The following is an 18,065-nucleotide window of genomic DNA, read 5'->3' as shown; positions in this document are numbered from 1 at the left end:
TGATTATATCAATAAAATTACTGATTATCCGACATCAATCACAAAAGTTTAAGCCTCATCTGATATAGCATCTCATCAAGGCACAAAAACATTTGATTAGAATTTACCGATAAGATTTGATTATCGTCTGACGTGTGGCAACTGGACACGCGCCCTAAATTGAAGTTCTTAATCTATTTTTTAGGAGTTTATTTTCCCCACTGTAATATCAATTTCAACCAAATTTACAATTGTTTATCGAATAGATATAAATTTCTAATCATACGCGTTGGAACGATCAATATCCATCAAAATACCTCGAATATTTTCCTCAATAAAATAAGGAAAACAACGGAGTAAAATCTCTGCTGTGTTTGACCACAACCGCATTTATGACAAGCCGTATATTTTTAAAGTAAAAACAAAATCTGGAGAAACACAGAAGTAAATTTCAAGAAATGAATTGACTTATTAACAAAATCTACACATTTATAATAATTAAAACCAATAAAATCATCCATCAGTAAGAAGGAAATAGAACGATATTCAGGTCGATCGCTGAGGTGAAGAAAGTTTGTCAGCCTGAGTTCGTAAGACTTAGGAAGGGCTGTTCAACTGAAATTGATCCTTCTGGAAACAATAAACGTTTGTTTCAATTAACGTCAAGACGAGAACCCACATCCTGGAATTGAATATTTTGCATTTTGTTGAGAATTTTGAAATTAATCACCCAGCATTTCTCTAACGGAACTGAGCTGCACACACACAAACACATAGATCATTTTGTTAATATATATATATATATTCGTTATTAATTAGGAACTTTATTTCACGAAACTTTTTATAAACAATTATTACAAAGACAACCTCTATGAAACTTAAATCTGTAAACATCAGAAATCCCTATCATTTTCCGATTGCTTCGCGTTTGAGAATGTCCAGTTTGTTGGTTTCTTCTTCGGGTTCGCGCTTCTTCTCATTCCTATACCTAATTCTTCTGTTTTGAAACCAAACTTTCACTTGCGCATCTGTCAGTCTGAGTTTTTTAGCAAGTGTTCGTCTTTCAATTCCAACCATGTATTGATGATTGCTGAATTCAATTTCCAAACGTTCCAATTGTTTTTGAGTAAATGTAGTTCTTGTTCGTTTAGTCTTTTCTGTTTTTTGAGATCGGTGTTTCGGTGAATGTGAACACATATTTGAGTGAGTATTGCCTTGACCAACGAAAGATGCAGTCTCAATAGGAGCATACGATATCGCATGTTGGTTGTGATACATCCAATTTTGCTGCACAAAGTGGTGTAATCCGGAATGTAAATAATATGCATCATTGACAGGAATATATAAACCACTATAGCTTTCTGGATGCGGTAATTGTCGAATATTTCTTACTTTAGGTTGAGGGAAGTCTGTTATCATAGAATGAATTTGACCAAATTTTTCTCGTGAATCATTGACACAAATTCCACTGTCATTTGCACCAGGACATGAAATAATCGATTCGTCGTTTTCTCCAGACGATGCAAAACCAGAGTCGAATGAATCATCTTTGGTTTTAGATGACTGCGGAAGTTCAAGTCTTCTCTTTTTACTTGGGCTTTCGGTCGAATGTCGCAGTATTTCGTCTATGGCGAAAAGAGTACTTTTCGTTTTCCTTTGTCGGTTATTTATTTTTTCTTCCACCTGTTCGGGAAACTTCGAAAAGTCGAGAAGTTTTGTAACTTGTGTCTCCTTATTTACAACTGCAACTTTCGTAAATCCCGAACCTTCATTTGATGAAAATTTCCTCTTCTTTATTGTAATTTCTTCTAAATCCGAGCTTCCTGCATAATTAAAACGAAGAAATGGCGTCCATTGAGCATTGGAGACAGCTTGGTGAGGATGGCGGTAAGAAATCATTTTGTATATCTTGATATCGTTTAATATTGTTAATGAAATGTTTCAGAATAGCCGGTGTATTTATATGGAATTAGCTTGCTGATAAACGCAATATTTTTAAATGGTTATTTCATCTTATCAATGTTATAGAGTCAATTAAGATAAATCGCACGCGTTTGGTTATACGGATGATATATAAAAATAGTTACTTTATAGATAAGCGAATCGGTTCTAATATAATAAAACTTATCTACGATAACATAATTACGTTTAATCATCTCAACAAATTACTGATATCCAACATAAATCACAAAAGTTTTAGCCTCGTCCGATATAGCAAATCATCAATGTAAAACAAGAAAAACGACGTCCATGTATATGCTGAGAACCATATTTATGACGAGCCGTATATTTTTACTCGAGTTAAAATTAAGCATCGATGCATTAATAGCATTGAAGCTATATATATATATATATATTACTCGAATGTAAGTATATATATCTTTTGCTTCTTGTAGGCGCGGGTACTTGTACAAAATTTCACCAGACACATCATGCCCATATTTGTGGAACAATATTGTTGTTTTATCTATTCAATTTCTAAGAAATAAAATAAATAAATCATAAAAATGTGTGCGTTGCCGCAATTTTCAATATTGATTCTGGGCTAACAAGTTTTCTGCTCTAACGGAATGAAATTGCAAGGGTCTGATCAACCCTGAATAATGTAGCCATAGGATGAAATTTAATTACCGTTTGACAATGTACAGTCATTCAAGTTTGAAACATTATTCATTTTTTAGTCGTTTTCGGAATTTCGAAGGGTTGTTCCAGATTTAAAATGTTGAAAAACTGATGTGTATTTGTTTAATTGTTTTGTCAGGTCATTAATTCTGGTCGCAAATTCTTATCGTTCGAAAACTTTAAAAGAATAAAAATGAAATAGGATTGAATGGATGAATTTGTCCAAATTTAAAATTCCTTTCAGACTAATTGAAGAGTTTTCACCGTATTATATTTTTTCACTATCTTCATCTCGTAGACCCATATGTTTCAAAAAATGGAATGAAAATTTTATTTGCTAGTTAATGGCTAAAAACTAGGTATTTTTAATAAACAAATCCGCAAATTAGTGAATGGAAATGATCTGGCGTGCCTGAACTTAAACTAACTTTTATCAGCTATCAGATAAAACGATTGAAAAGTAGATAAGAAGGAGATAGAACGATGTTTGGGTTGGTCTCGAAAGTAAAGAAAGTTTGTCGAGCCCGAGTTCTCAGGAATTAAGAAGAGCTGTTTAACTACAATCGATCCCTTTGGAAGCAATCAAAAGTTTGTGTATCTCAGGTATGAATGGGCATTCCGAATCGAATCAGTCCCAATGAGAATATTGAATCGTTGTCATTTTGCTTTTTTTCCGCCATAGGTCGAGGCGGACTAACTGAGTAATAGATTTTTTTGTTTTCAGTATTTTACGTGTCTGGAGAACTCGTTACAATAAGAAAATCACATAAAATTACATATCTTCCACGTAATCGAGATTCAATCCGAAAAAGTATTCAATTCGATTCGAAAATCATCAGGTATTCGAAAATGCCCAGCCCTAACCTCAAGACGAGAGCATCATCGAAATAAATATTCTTCATTCTGTTAATAATTTTGAAATTAGTCATTCAGCGTGTATCTAACGGAATTAAGCTGTTTACACATACACTATACTTAACAACAAAATGGAACAAATATTTTGATATATTTTATTGAAAACTTTATTTCATGAAACTTTTAATGAACAATTATTATAAAGACAACCTCTATAGGAAACTATGGAACTCAATCTATAAACATAAGAAATCTTAGCATTTTCCGATCGCTTCTCGTTTGAGAATGTCCAGTTTGTTGGTTTCTTCTTCGGGTTCGCGCTTCTTTTCATTCCTATATCTGATTCTTCTATTTTGAAACCAAACTTTTACTTGCGCATCTGTGAGTCTGAGCTTTTTGGCAAGTGCTCGTCTTTCAATTCCAACCATGTATTGTTGATTGTTAAACTCGCTTTCCAAATATTCTAATTGTTTTTGAGTAAATGTAGTTCTCGTTCGTTTAGTCTTTTCTGTTTTTTGAGATCCGTGTTTCGGTGAATGTGAACACATATTTGAGTAGGTATTGCCTTGACCAACGAAAGCTGCAGTCTCAATCGGTGCATACGATATTGCATGTTGGTTGTGATACAACCAATTTTGCTGCACAAAGTGGTGTAATCCGGAATGTAAATAATATACATCGTTGACAGGAATATATAAACCACTATAGCTTTCTGGGTGCGGTAATTGTCGATTATTTTTTACTTTAGGTTGAGGTAAGTCTGTTGTCATAGAATGAATTTGACCAAATTTTTCTCGTGAATCATTGACACAAATTCCACTGTCATTTGCAACAGGACATGCAAGAATTGATTCGTCGTTTTCTCCAGACGATGCAAAACCAGAGTCGAATGAATCATCTTTGATTTTTATTGACTGCGGAAGTTCAAGTTTTCTTTTTTTGCTTGGGCTTTCGGTCGAATGTCCCAGTAATGCGTCTATGGTAAAAGGAGTTTTCGTTTTCTTTTGTCGGTTATTCAATTTTTCTTCCACCTGTTCGGAAGACTTCGAAGAGTCGAGAATTTTTCTATCTTGTGTCTTCTGATTTACAATTGCGACCTTCGTATAACCTTCATTTGATGAAAATTTCCTCTTCTTTGTTGTAATTTCTTCTAAATCTGAACTTCCTGCGTAATTGAAACGAAGAAATGGCGTCCATTGAGCATTCGAGACAGCTTGGTAAGGATGTCGGTAAGAAATCATTTTGTATATTTTGATATCGTTTAGTAACGTAAATGAAATCTTGAAGGGTAACGGTCTATTTATATGGCATTAGCGTGCAGATAAGCGCACTATTTTTAAACGGTTGTTTCAAATTATCAATGCCATAGAGACAATTAAGATAAGTAATTTATAGTATAGTTACTGATAATAAATATATAGAAATAGTTACTTTGTAGATAAGCGACTCGGTTCTAATTTGATAAAACTTATCTATGATAACATTGTTTGATCATACCAATAAATTACTGATTATCAAACATAAATCACAAAGTTGTGGCCTCGTCTAATATAGCATTTAATCATGGCACAAAAACTTTTGATTACGATTTACCGATAAAGATTTTATTATCGTCCGATTCGCGGCAACTGGACACGCGCCTTGAATGTGGGTTTATCGAATAGATCATGAAATCATCAATATTATCACCACAGCCTTTTTTCAACCTAATAATATTCTCTAACACTTTTAGTTTCAGCACTGTAAAATTAAGTTAGATACCTCAAAATTCCTCCTGTATATGACCAGCCACATTTATGACAAGCCGTATATTTTTACAGCAAAAACAAAATCTGGAGAAACACAGAAGTAAATTTCAAGAAGCATGTTGACATATTGACAAAATTTACACATTTTTATTGATATTCAAAAGTTCCATTCGTTATTAATTTTGAGTATTTCACAACAGTTGTATACTGGAAGAGAACTTCAGCAACCAGACATTCACACAACTGACCTTTGACCCAAAGTCATGCACTATGAGGCAATAAAAGGTAACAAATGCATTATGTATTAGCTGAGAGAGCTAAAAAACAAAGTAAACCTTAATGTGAAGAAAAGGTTTGCTGGTATTAGATACAAATCATTGAAAGTTTATAGTTTAAAACCAGGGGTGTGCAACCTTTAAATAACTGACAGATACAAATAACTGACTGAAACCATGGGCCATGCCTTTATTAAACATAGGCTTTCTAGAAGTTGAAGGCACAAAAGTTTTAGTTATCGATCTAATGACACGTGTCGTTCGCTTCGCACAAGCTATCTGCTAGGGCATTGTAGCGTCATAGGTTGAAAAAAAATCTGAGCCAGGTATAAGCTTTGCAACACAGAGGAATTGGAATTACCACATACCAGATTAAACCAAATTACAAACTAGTTTCGCAGGCATTTAAAATCGGCAATCTACCCCGGGCCGCTCGGTTTTTCTTTGTGGGCCGCAGGTTGCTATTTTTTTTTAGATTTGCTGGTTCAATCTTCACTAACCAAGACACCGAATACAAACTTGAGGGAAATGAAACACGAACAATACTGGAACAGTTTCTTGAAGCAAGCAGTTCTTACCCAGAAAGATTATATCTTTCATGCGCTTTCACAAAATCAAGTGAACTTTACAATATTTTCAATATTGCGTAAAAAAAAGAAATTTTTGAATCCAAAAGGTATGAAATGGCAAATATTGTACAATACAAAATGGAAGTGCACAAAGTTACACTCGACAAAATGTCAATTGCCCTTTTCTACGCCATGTAATGATACAAATTAGTATTGTCTTTATCTCTTTCCATGTATTCACGTTCAATTAGACTTTCTATCCGCTTCTTCATATCTGGAGGCTGTAAAAAATGATATTCAAAAGTGAATTATTCGAATTGATTCAGACGAAAATTCCAATTGCCTCTTTTCTCTATTTGGTCGGCAAAAATCGAGGCGAATTCCTCAATTTTTTTATTGGAGCCATATTTTTACAATGCAATTCTTACAAATGACTTTTTTTGCTAGTGAGTTATTGATGAAACATTTCTCTTGTTGTGTGTGAACACACAGCAAACTGTTTCGGTGATATATTCTACCACTGAGTAATTTATGTGCCTGGAGGACCAATCACAATAAAAAACGAATATAATTGAATATCTTTCAAGCATTCAAGATTCGATTGGAAAAAAAAATATTAATTAGATTCTGAAATCATCAGGCATTTAAAAATGCCCAGCCCTAGTCGAAAGATTTTACCAACACACATACGGTATTTTGCAGTAAAAACATTCACAACTCTTAACATAATGTAACAACATGTATCAAATGAATAAACATACTTTGACTGGAAATTTAAGTTGCTCAAATAGTTCCGACACCAAAAGTGTGTGAGACAAACTTTTTCTCATTTTCATGATTCGTACGATCGCTGCATCTATTTGATATTGCCTGTCTTGGAAAACTCTTTCGGTTGTACTTGTGTTTTCTTCAACCTAAAATATGAAGAAACATTTTTATATTCATGAACAAATTGAAGGCGGTTGAGAGGAATAGAGCCGCATACAGCGATTCACGAAATAATGCGGACTGCAAATTTACAAATTCGAGGAGAGTATTTGAGAGATACTTTCTGAAGAATCAAAAGTAGAGTCCTAAACCATCACAGAAATTGCTAAAAATGATCAACAGTGAATTCTGTGTGTAATTAAATAAACTTACGGTTTCTTTCATTTGAATTTGATTTATTTTGATTCGCACGAGTTTATGTTTAAAATCATTGTTGAACGTGAATGTGTCTCCATCGTTGATTTCTTTGCCTTTAGGAATCTGAGGACGGAAAATTTACAAAATGAGTGATTTGTTTCACAATCTGCTCGCTAAGATACTTCCGCTCAATTCTTTTTTAAGCATTGTCAAAATAAATGTACACAATCAAGAAATTAGTCCGCATACCTTTGTAAGGACTCTGGCTTTACCACATGCGAGCGATTGCAATGTGCGACGGAGTTCTTCGTTAGTAATTCCTGTCGCTTTCTGTATTTGTTCATAAATAAAACTATCCCCCTCATTAAATAATAGAAGAACAAGACATTGTAATAAAGAGACTTGCAATTCTTTACTTCCCTGAAATCAGAAAGTAATGAAACTTAACCACATATATGTAATGTAAAAGGAGATTTACATATTAATCCCGGAGGAGAGGAAAGTCGATAAGACAGCCCAATCATATGACGAACCACGGCCTCTCGTCCGGTTACCAGTCCAGGTCGAGTATGGGTTAAGTTATTTGTTTTCAGATGCATGGACTTGATGGTGGAGGATGCTGTAACCACCAGCAGTTACATGAACCACCATATGGCGACGAGCAGTCCAGCCATCCTCTCGCACATATTTAACCACGCATGGGATTCGAACCAGGCCATAATTTCAGGTACAAATACTACGGGGGTCACTTGGCTAGTCCCCGAACTCGTAATAGAACTAAAATAAGGAAAATTGGAATATACTTATGACCTAACCGTAACCTGATACACATAGGCTACTACGTTCCGGTGTCCACCATCTTGGTTCACATACTACGGTAGTACCAAAAAGCTCAAATAAATGAAATGGAATTCTGAGCACACTAAATTTCTTACAGACGCAGAAAAATAGGTAGCTGTGAATCAAGTTTTTGAAGTTTTACCAGCAGTGAAAAAACCTACGAGTTTAAATTTACTCTTCAATACACAAAATCCTAGAGTTGGCTGAAAAGTGAGTTTACGTCCTGAGTGTCTGCCAAGGTAAAATTTCCGAAATTGTTCTTGCAATTTGACCTGAAAATTGAAAAATAGTTTTATAAAATAATCAAGAACTTGAAAAATAGTCAGAGATGAATCATTTGACGAGACACAACTCGAGACATATCTGGCGGTAAACCAGTTATACTGAAAAAGGCATCTCCTTTTGTGAGTAACATTTGAACAAATCTGTAAAGCTCAAAATATAATCAGGGAAACCATTTAGGATTTCTTTCTGGATTTTTCATGTGCAGTTATTCTAAGGTTGAAGAATGAAGCATGGATATTGCTTAATGGGTAGTTCTGGGAACTCATGACAGTACAGAGCATACACTTCCATTATTGATCTGAATCTTATTCATCCAATTTACCAGCAATTGGTACCAAACATTCCAGATCCATTATTTTAGTAGTAGGTAGTCAAAAATCAGAACACAAAATAATTAAAAAAATGAAATATATTTGAAAATAATAGGTTGAGCATTTAAAGCAGTGGTTTTCAACCAGGTTCCACCAATACAGTCCAGGTGTTTCACACATTTCCATTCTAATCCGTCTATAATAATTTATCGGTGCCCCAGAAGTATGCGCACTGAGATGTCGCACAACCTGAATTCTAACCGGTACACCAGTGGTTCTTAAAGTATGGGTCGCGACCCAAACATGGGTCGCGGAAGGTTTAAAAGTGGGCCGCGACAAGGTCGTCAATGCAAGGGCAATCTAAGAGGAGAAGGACGAATTTTCAGCTTTTCCAATGATTCAATTTAGCTTCTAAACTCTGGTATTTAAAAATAATGAAATATAAAGTTTCATTCACGGAAAGAACTGTCTTGAGCTCATTGTTACATCACAATTCTGATATGCCAGTCACGTGTATTATTTTATGGCATCGGTAACCATGCACGTCGCTTGAGGTTGTGTTTACCTCGCGGAATGTCGTCTTAGTGGATTAAAATAACCAAAAATGGGTGTCTTTTTGGTAATGTAAATTGTAATAGACGATGCAATGAAAAATCTCGCTTCTCAACATTAAATTATTCAATATCTAGAGAAAATGTGACTTCATCTCGAGGCACCATTTACCGCGAACGAATCAGTGTGTGCACATTTGATGAGTAAAAAGTTGTATATTGCGAGAGATACTTATTAAGTCCAGCTAGAATGTCGTGTTTGCGACAGACAGCGGACGAGGTTTCTGCTACAATTCGCGACAAGGCACCTGTGAGAGCGAGAATATTTGGCACTGAATGATATTAAAACTAAGCTCGCAATCGCCTCTATTCCCATGACAACTTGCGTATTGCGTTCAGTAAAATAAAGCTGTGTATTGAAGAAATAATGAAAAGGAAATTTCAGTTTCATCAATCTCACTGGGTCAATGGACGGTTTCTAATAAATAGTTGTCTGTATTTGTACGAACATTAAAAATACATTTTGCGTTATTTAGGATTGGGTCGCGAGTATTCATAAAATTCAGATTTGGGTCGCGCTCGAAAAAGTTTAAGAACCACTGCGGTACACACATACCATGTTCAGGTTGTGCGCCATCTTGGTGCGCATACTTCTGGAGGTCCAATTTATCACTTTTATTATTAACTTTTCTACACTTTAGAGATCATTTTGTTTTGCCAGTATTAGGTTTACTTTTGTATATATTCATAGTTTGAACAACTCAGGCAATAAAACACAATTTAACTATTGCATAGAGGTTTCTCGAGCCTCTGGAATGTCACATCGGATTCCGCTCCCAAAATGTTGGAAACCATTGATTGAAAGAGTTTGCAATTTAAAGTTAAAAATAATAGGTTTTTAAGTTTGATTTCGTAGTTACTAATTTGCAACCAGAAAGACAGAATACACATAAGAACAATACAATCATACAAAACGAATAATTAGTAATGTTCACCATTTCGGCTGGTAAATGAACATCCATTGGATTATATGTTGGCCAGTATCCCATTGTTAATATGTTGACGCCCATTTCTATGTTACTCGTTTGATTCTGAGTGATGAGATGCTACAAAAAAATTACGTAAAATATTATACCACATTCATCTCTCAGTAATTTGAGATACAGATTTAAAAATTGCACAACGATCATGCTAGTTCTGTTGACGAAGAGATATTATCTGTGGAAAACGTTACAGTAAGGCCTGAGTGAGGCAAGTTTGCAGAGAAGGCCGACGGATAAAAAATATAAAGGTGTTCAAGCAATACCAAATAAAAAAAATTTTGGTGTAATAACGGGTTTCATGGTTTCATCAAAACGTATAATATCTCAACTATAAACAACACAGAGGTAGAAATGTATTTAAATGTTTTCGAATCAAACTGAAATTCACCCAAGATCTCATTTTCGAGCCCAGCAATCCTCTTGCACATAATTATTCCTCCATAGGTGCAGTGGCAAGCGTATTCCTAACGCTTAGAAGGATGCGCCACACTGCTGAGTCAGCAAAAGACAACACAAAAATTCTAATAAGATATAAAACTAGATAGAAGTGGAAAACTCCTAATTCCACTAAATATACCTGTTTATACTGAACCATGAGCTCCCTCGAGTGTTCCATGTCTTTAAACATGCCTTCGAGTTTCCCGGTGAAATGTGCGCCACATTCTTGCTTAAGTTTTGACAGCATTGATTTTTCCGCATCAACACTCGCACTTTTACCAACAAGCAAACGTTTCGCCAAATCTTTTTTGTAGAATGCTTCGAAAACATCCTTTCCTAGATATTATAGGGTTGAAAAGATCAGAAATCAGTAATAACACAAATAAAAAATAGATCTGAAATATTTCCAAATATGCTAGCCCGAAATCTTGTACAGACTGAAAATTTTGTTAAAAAAATATTATAACATTATAAAAATTTAAAATAAATAAATCAATTTGATCAAGTAATCCAAAATGGAAAAAACACTCCGAAAATGTTTTTCAAGCATTCTGGAATATCTTCCTCTTTCTCTCAGGAATTATATTTCACAGAAAAAAGTTTTAGAAACGGTATTTATAATATCATTCCATCTGTTAATTGTCATTCGTCCGCTTTTTTTATCATTATGGCAAGTATCAAAGCTGTGAATGTAAATTGGACGAATATTAAATCGGTTTTTGTTTCTTTTTCATAAATTTCCATTTTTAAAAACACCATTTTAAATTTCATCAAACATGGCAAATCATGCTATTTTTTCGGGTAAAAAATGAAAGAAATAAAACATACCATGAATAAATCTGAATACAACCATTATTTTATCGAGAATCTTATCAAGTTCAACTTCAGACGCTTCTTTGTTGCCGGCTCGCATTCGTAAATCAACATATTTGGCTAAAAAAGAGATTTTACAAATCATAAGGTGCAATTTCAATCATTTTTTTCTCAAAAATTGATTGTGCGCCTCATAAGCCGATAATACGCCTAATGTATGGATCAGGTAGCGCTTTATGCTTCATTGTCTACACTAAAAACCAGCACCGGTATTGCTTTAAAACTGTTGCATGTTATAGCTCGATACGCATGACATGTGAATAAAAACCAAATAAGAGCAATTTATTGACATCGCACCATATGGTCTGTAAAAGAGGTCAATACGAGAAAACATACCAATTAGTTCCGCAGGCTTGTTTTGTCTTTTATTTATAAATGTCTCAAAAGCTTCTCGCAAAGAATCGACGAATTTTTGATTTTGTGCGAAACAAGATTTAGTGATCGTGTCCATTTTGTCTTTGAAGTCGAGTAAATCCTGAACCATCGTTGAGTCTTTCTCTGAATTGCATACAATATTTGAGCCGATTGTCTGTAAAAAATAGCATTGGGTCAGTTTCATTATATCTGCAATAGTATTTCGATTCGCAAAGGGTTTTCTGCTTAGAAGGGTGCCATGTTTTGAAATAAAGTAAACAAGCGAGCAGTATTGGAGAGTCTCAGTCCACGTTTAAACTCTGGTCACTATTCAACAGTTTCTCAAGGACGCTAAGTAACGTAACTCATCTAATGTAATGACTTGGACTAATCATCAGTTAATCCGCCAGTCAGACTAAACCTCGTATTTGACTAGATTCTTGCATGACTTGGGCTTGATTCAGACTCGGGGACTAACCCTTAATAACCAACATTGCTAATCTGATAACCAGGCCATCACGGATTAGGCCCTTAATGGCATCTTTGACTCGATTTATAGCATGTTGACCCATTATAGCATGCTATCAAATAATGGCTTATGTCAGTTGCTCGATGGCAAAAATATAATAATAAAAATGAGAGCGAAATAATCAAATATTCGAAACAAAAAGGACAAACAACATCTCACAAGTAATAGAGACTTTTGCAATCTTCAAATACTCAAAATCTGAAACCATTTGGCCCAGTTGTTGCGGAAAAAAGCGTTGCCGTCACAAAACAACAAACCAAGGCATACCAACAATGGAACAACCCTAACAACATTTGAGCTGGACACGACGATACACTTTGTGTTTTTACGTACCTTCGCATATTTGTTGAATTGAGTGCAAAGCGAGTCCGGTCCTAATTTAACCCTCATGAGGAGTGAGTACATAAGTTTTAATTCATCTAATCTATTTTGTTCGAGTAGACTGTGAAGACCTTTTTGTAAAATTGTTGCAACATGTTCGGATATAAGTTCTCTTTCAACGCAAGAAATTAAGGATTTTCTGAAATATATAAGAATAAATATAGTTACAGATTCCCAAAACAATTTAAATATTAACAGTTAGACACGGGCTATTTAATATAGCAAACATATTTAAAAGTGATTTTTTACAAAAATTTCATTTAAAAAAAAATTCTGTTTTTTTTTCTTCTGGAAATTGGCAATCGAACTAAATTATCTTCATTAGACGTCAGAACACAAAAAAACAATATAAGTAGAGCTCAACCGATATCACTTTTTGACGCCGATACCGATTAACGGCCAACTGGTGGCCATTATAACGCAAAATGAAAGCGAGAGCAATATACGCAGGGGCGAGAGCCGTTGCAGCACGCAGCCCGGCGCTTGCCGAGTATGGCCGATATATCGGTCGAGCTCTAAATATAAGGCAGCGATTCTTCAAACTTTCTGTCCAAGCGGTGGCAATTTTAATAGGGATAAAATCTCACAGCGCACTTACGCAAAAAAATGCTGCTTTTGAATAAAACCTAAGGGCCTTGTACAGAGAGAAACGTTCTAAGGGGACATAATAAAAAAACCTACTGTGTTCCTTGATCAAGGTATGTTATACATCTTTCTTTTTCTTCTCTGAGTCTCCTGTCAACATAATGAAGATATTCTGGTACATCAAATTCTTGGACTCTGTCCCGACCTTCAGCTGCGTACATTTTCCTAGTTTCGTCGAGAAATTTGTCTTCAAATGTTCGGTGGTACATCTGAAGATATGAAAAATTTTTAGGATAGTCTAGTGCAGCGATTCCAAAAGGGGTGGCGAGTTGCCAAATGCGCCGCGAAAACTAACAAAACAAAAATCTGATTGAATACTTAACATATTGCATTTAATATATTGTTTTATTGTTTCTTATTTTAAATGCTGAGTGTATATGAGTCAATAAATTCATTTTATCTTTCTAAGCTGACGGTTAGTGAAAATGCCACTACCCTCAAAAAGTTAGTCCACGTTAGGTCGCCGATGACGCGATATTGAACGGTCACCTGTTGGTTGACAACTTCACGCTCCCGAGATTGCCATGGCGACCAATTTAGTCGTAATTCTTATGCCTTTTCCATGGAACACTCGGAAGACGCTCACTAGTGTTCCGCGGAACACAGTTTGGGAAACGCTGTTTTACAATTACGGTGCGAAAGCGTATTATTCACGACTTAGATTTTTGGCTTTTTTATAATTAAATGTGGTACACAAAATACCTTTTATTAAAGACAGGAAAAAAAAATTAGCAGATTTTATTAAATAGCAGAGGGCTTTAGCATTGAGAATCTTTGAAAGGGTTCCTCAGATCATGGAAGTGTTGAAAACTACTGATCTAGGTCATACTACCCATAAGAAATTAATATCACATACGGTTGCTCGTTGATGTGGTGCATCGTGATAAGCGTTAGGAATACGCTCACCACCCCACCTCTGATTACCCTGTGAATCTTCTCCAGGATAATTATGTGCATGAGAATTGCCGGACTCCTCGCCGTAACCAGACAAAAGGCAGTGGTTTGCCATATGAGCAAGTCGTCTTAATCTTGTTCCTCACTCCCAGGATAAATATGTAAATCCTATCCTGTCTCTACCCATGGAAATTTGAAAAACAGAAGACAATTATACCTGAAGATCACTGAGCATAGAAATTAAGCTGCGTAATAAACTTCTATCCACAGCGTCCCTATTGCGTTCTCGTTTAATAAGATCCAAAAGTCCGTTAACGCATCGATCTTTAACGCTTCCGTTACTCATAACATGCATTCGAAATAATTCAAGTCCAAGATCCCTGCAAAGAAAGTATTAGAAAAAATAGGTTTACAAAACATTCAGAAAAGTGAAAAAAATGTTCCTCATATTATAACAACAACCAAAAGTATTGATTTACATGAATATTAAGTCAAAGACTAATATGCTCAAAGTCAGACCAGACCGATATGACCAAGAAGAACAATAAACCGGAAACCGGAACTGTCAAAGTGAATATATTGTATGTGATAACTTTTAAAAACACCTCAGATTAACCTGCATGTCACAGGTTCGAATCTTGTGGGGAATAAATATGTGCAATAGGATCGCTGCCTTCCTCGCTGCCGTAGGGTGTTGCATTTAATGTAACGTCCACTCCACCATTCCATCCCCCAGGATAAATAAGTAATTACTATCCTATTATTAAGACTCTGCAAATTGGGAATGATTACTTCAAAAAACACATCATCCTATAAAATAGCATTTTTTTGTTTTGGAGTTCATTTTGATCTCTGCGATATAAAGCAAGATATAAGCAATGTTCGTTGAAACAAAAAATAACTAGCAATAACTTGTACTCACCACAATGAAGGTATCATTGAATTCTGAAGAACATATGTTCGGTCAAGCACAAGAAATATGCAACGAATCATAACCTGGTAAAACAATGACATAAGTTGGAAATTACTTTTTCAACCGATCAAGCATAAATCATTAAAAAGTCAAGGTATTAAAATAAATTTATCATTGAATCATCTCTGGCTTACCATTTGTTGACAGTGATCACGCCATTGTTTGTCCAGTTTTACCAGAAATGCTTCACTGTCACTATCTTCAGAAAATAAATCCAGTTGTCGTTGGACATGTTTTTCACAAACAACTTTGAGCTGAATGAATATAAAAAAATGTATTAAATGTAATAGGTAAATGTGAATGCTCATTGGTGTGGCGCTGCATGCACGACATTTGAAACTGAGATGTATAATCTGTAGGGTTGCGTATTTTCGAATACCTGATGATTTCAGAATCTAATCGAATATTTCAAATTGTATCTCAAATACTTAGAAGATAAGTAATTGTATGCAACATTTTCATGGTAATGCAATGGTTCCTTCAGACACATAAATTACTGAAAAATAGAATGTATCACTCAGGAAGTTTGCTAAGGGTTCACACACAAGAATAAACATATTTCATCAATTACTCACTAGGAAGGAAATAGTGATATGCCAGAATTGTATTTTGAAAAAAATAGAATGATACCCCCCTCCGACATTTGTCCGATGAAAAAAAGCAAGATGGCGGCAATTGAAAATTTCCGTCTGAACTGATTCGAATAACTTACTTTTTCATTTGATTTGAATATTAGATTCAAAATGCTCAGTCCTAGTATTTTGCGATATCAAACCAACACAGTTAAGTTTAACGCTTTCACGGCCAGATCATCCTGTCGCCTCAAGGGGGGTTGGATTATGAAATAAGGCTAGCAGCATTCCTATACTTTAATCCGGTTCACTCATCAGGAATGAATAAATTTTACTCTCGATCATACCTGATCATATAGAGTTTGTGATATTTTATGAGAACATAAATTTTCCACAGCCTTGTATAATTCTTCTAAACTATATCTGATAAACGATGACCTATGAATTGCAGATACGGCTTCTTCTAACTTCTGCCATGCTATTTTCTCATAGTCTTGAGGTAACCGTGGCTTGGCTAGAACAAAATGAGATGTTTCAGATACACAAATTTTGGTAACCCGAAGTATGTGAACCAAGATGGCGGACACCAGGATGCAGTATGTGTATCAGATTAGGGTTAGGCCATAATTTCGGGTACAAATACTACGGCAGTCACTTGGCTAGTCCCAGAACTCGCAATAGAACAAAATTAAGAAAAATTGGAATAAAATTGGCTCCTGCATTATTAATATTAGTGGCATGTGGCAACTATTGCAAACAGCCGGCCTTGGTCAGTCTTACAGTTAATGATGACTAGCGACTAACATGAAAAATTTTCCCTTTTTTGCTATTTGGGTGGAAATTCATTTACTCAGTTGAAATTTTTTTAGGATGGTAGACCATAGATTAAAGAAACAATAGATAGATATTAGCAATATAAAATTTTCACAATAAACGTACAATATCCATCTCATACTTTTAACTGAAAAATCTTACCTTTGAAATTTTTAATGGTTAGTTTTTTTGGACCGGCTGAACCCTTAAGTCCTGATCCGAGTGGCGGTTTTTTCATTCCATTTTTATGTTCAGAATGTGATTCCATCACTGAATTATCGGACCCTAATCTGGAAAAAATTATGTAAATTATACTGTTATATAATTTGTATTAACGAAAGTTGAATGAATACAGAATTGAATTGCCGTCCCGAAAGATGTGGCCAACTTTGCAGATTTCTTACTTTGCACAAACATGGCATGTTCTGCTAAATTCTGAAATCAAACTATTACTGTATTACCGTACATCATTATAAAGGCGTCTTGGGTATCATACAGGCATATAAAAATACACAATTTTCACTTTATAAGTTTTGTATAAAACGTTGCAAAAATAACCTAGAATTATGGATATCGGTACATTTCAACCTTATAATGATTTTACAAGAAGAAAATGGGGTGGGTTTAAAACATTCAGATAATACCGGTAACGGTACCAGCTCACCTGGGCCTCTTTCGTGGACGTTCGTCCAGGATTAGTCCAATAAAATCGATTAAGCAGCAGACACTGCAGCAGTACCGGTACAACAAGTTGATTCTGTGACTACAAGCGCACTGCAGAAACAAGTAAACAAGCACAAAGCAGATCAAAACAGATGAGCACCCGTCCCTTCTCTGACCCTTGTGAAGTGACTGGAGTCGCATTTCCTCCACCTTCATTATAACAAAATACTCTACTACACTACCGTCGGTAACTATTCTTAAGCAGAGATAGAAATACAAGTGAGTGATTCAAAGAGATGAAAAATATCTATTAACAATATGAAAAGAAAAAAACTTGCATAAACTGTGTAAAGTGGGCATTACATCTATCTCCTCTATGTGCTAGCCTCAACCACATTGGCACAAAAAGTTTGAAGTTAATATATCGCATCAAAAACAGTCAAAAAACACAATCAAAACACGATTCACAACGAGAAAAAAATACTATTAAATGGAATGGACATTCAAAAATTTTTTTGTTCAATTTGTAGATAGTAAATATTTCAATTGAACCACAAATTTGTTTCACTAAATCCGGTTTAAACCAAACCGCACCGGTGAAAACAATCGTAATTATTATTTTGATTCTCAAATATGCATAGACAGGGAAGATATTTCATTAATAATCCTGCCATTTCCAAAAAAATGACAAGAAACAAATTTTCAAAGCAAGTACATATATCTGAAA

At 35.0% G+C, this 18,065-nt stretch overlaps 3 protein-coding genes across 4 annotated transcripts in view; all 3 read right to left on the bottom strand.

Annotated features, from left to right (window-relative positions):
- Window positions 1-99: 99 nt before the first annotated feature.
- LOC120334127 (uncharacterized) lies at window positions 100-2,306 on the bottom strand. Its single transcript, XM_039401578.2, has one exon. The coding sequence runs from the start codon at window positions 1,876-1,878 to the stop codon at window positions 886-888; it is 993 nt and encodes a 330-aa protein (XP_039257512.2). The 5' UTR covers window positions 1,879-2,306; the 3' UTR covers window positions 100-885.
- Window positions 2,307-3,710: 1,404 nt separating this feature from the next.
- LOC120334201 (uncharacterized) lies at window positions 3,711-4,697 on the bottom strand. Its single transcript, XM_039401665.2, has one exon. The coding sequence runs from the start codon at window positions 4,695-4,697 to the stop codon at window positions 3,711-3,713; it is 987 nt and encodes a 328-aa protein (XP_039257599.2).
- A 527-nt stretch (window positions 4,698-5,224) lies between these two features.
- The window catches only part of LOC120334197 (cullin-4B-like), a 33,463-nt gene continuing 20,622 nt past the window's right edge, over window positions 5,225-18,065 (bottom strand). The window contains exons 2-18 of one of the 2 annotated variants that reach the window (XM_078120379.1): window positions 17,340-17,414; window positions 16,838-16,965; window positions 16,210-16,376; window positions 15,425-15,544; window positions 15,240-15,313; window positions 14,535-14,697; window positions 13,460-13,632; window positions 12,731-12,917; window positions 11,851-12,043; window positions 11,470-11,574; window positions 10,781-10,977; window positions 10,156-10,266; window positions 8,175-8,285; window positions 7,423-7,593; window positions 7,189-7,296; window positions 6,810-6,962; window positions 5,225-6,329 (exon numbers count right to left, since the gene is read on the bottom strand). In XM_078120379.1, coding sequence (XP_077976505.1) covers window positions 6,234-6,329; window positions 6,810-6,962; window positions 7,189-7,296; window positions 7,423-7,593; window positions 8,175-8,285; window positions 10,156-10,266; window positions 10,781-10,977; window positions 11,470-11,574; window positions 11,851-12,043; window positions 12,731-12,917; window positions 13,460-13,632; window positions 14,535-14,697; window positions 15,240-15,313; window positions 15,425-15,544; window positions 16,210-16,376; window positions 16,838-16,943 — 2,235 coding nt within the window. In that variant the 5' untranslated portion in view covers window positions 16,944-16,965; window positions 17,340-17,414 and the 3' untranslated portion in view covers window positions 5,225-6,233. Of the gene's footprint in view, window positions 6,330-6,809; window positions 6,963-7,188; window positions 7,297-7,422; window positions 7,594-8,174; window positions 8,286-10,155; window positions 10,267-10,780; window positions 10,978-11,469; window positions 11,575-11,850; window positions 12,044-12,730; window positions 12,918-13,459; window positions 13,633-14,534; window positions 14,698-15,239; window positions 15,314-15,424; window positions 15,545-16,209; window positions 16,377-16,837; window positions 16,966-17,339; window positions 17,555-18,065 lie in introns of those variants that run through there. The other variant, XM_039401660.2, reaches the window with a different exon arrangement.

Source organism: Styela clava, chromosome 15 (genome assembly GCF_964204865.1).
Source record: "Styela clava chromosome 15, kaStyClav1.hap1.2, whole genome shotgun sequence".
Classification (NCBI taxonomy): Eukaryota; Metazoa; Chordata; class Ascidiacea; order Stolidobranchia; family Styelidae; genus Styela; species Styela clava.
The sequence above is the reverse complement of the archived record's forward strand: the minus strand, read 5'-3'. Positions and strand labels throughout refer to the sequence as shown.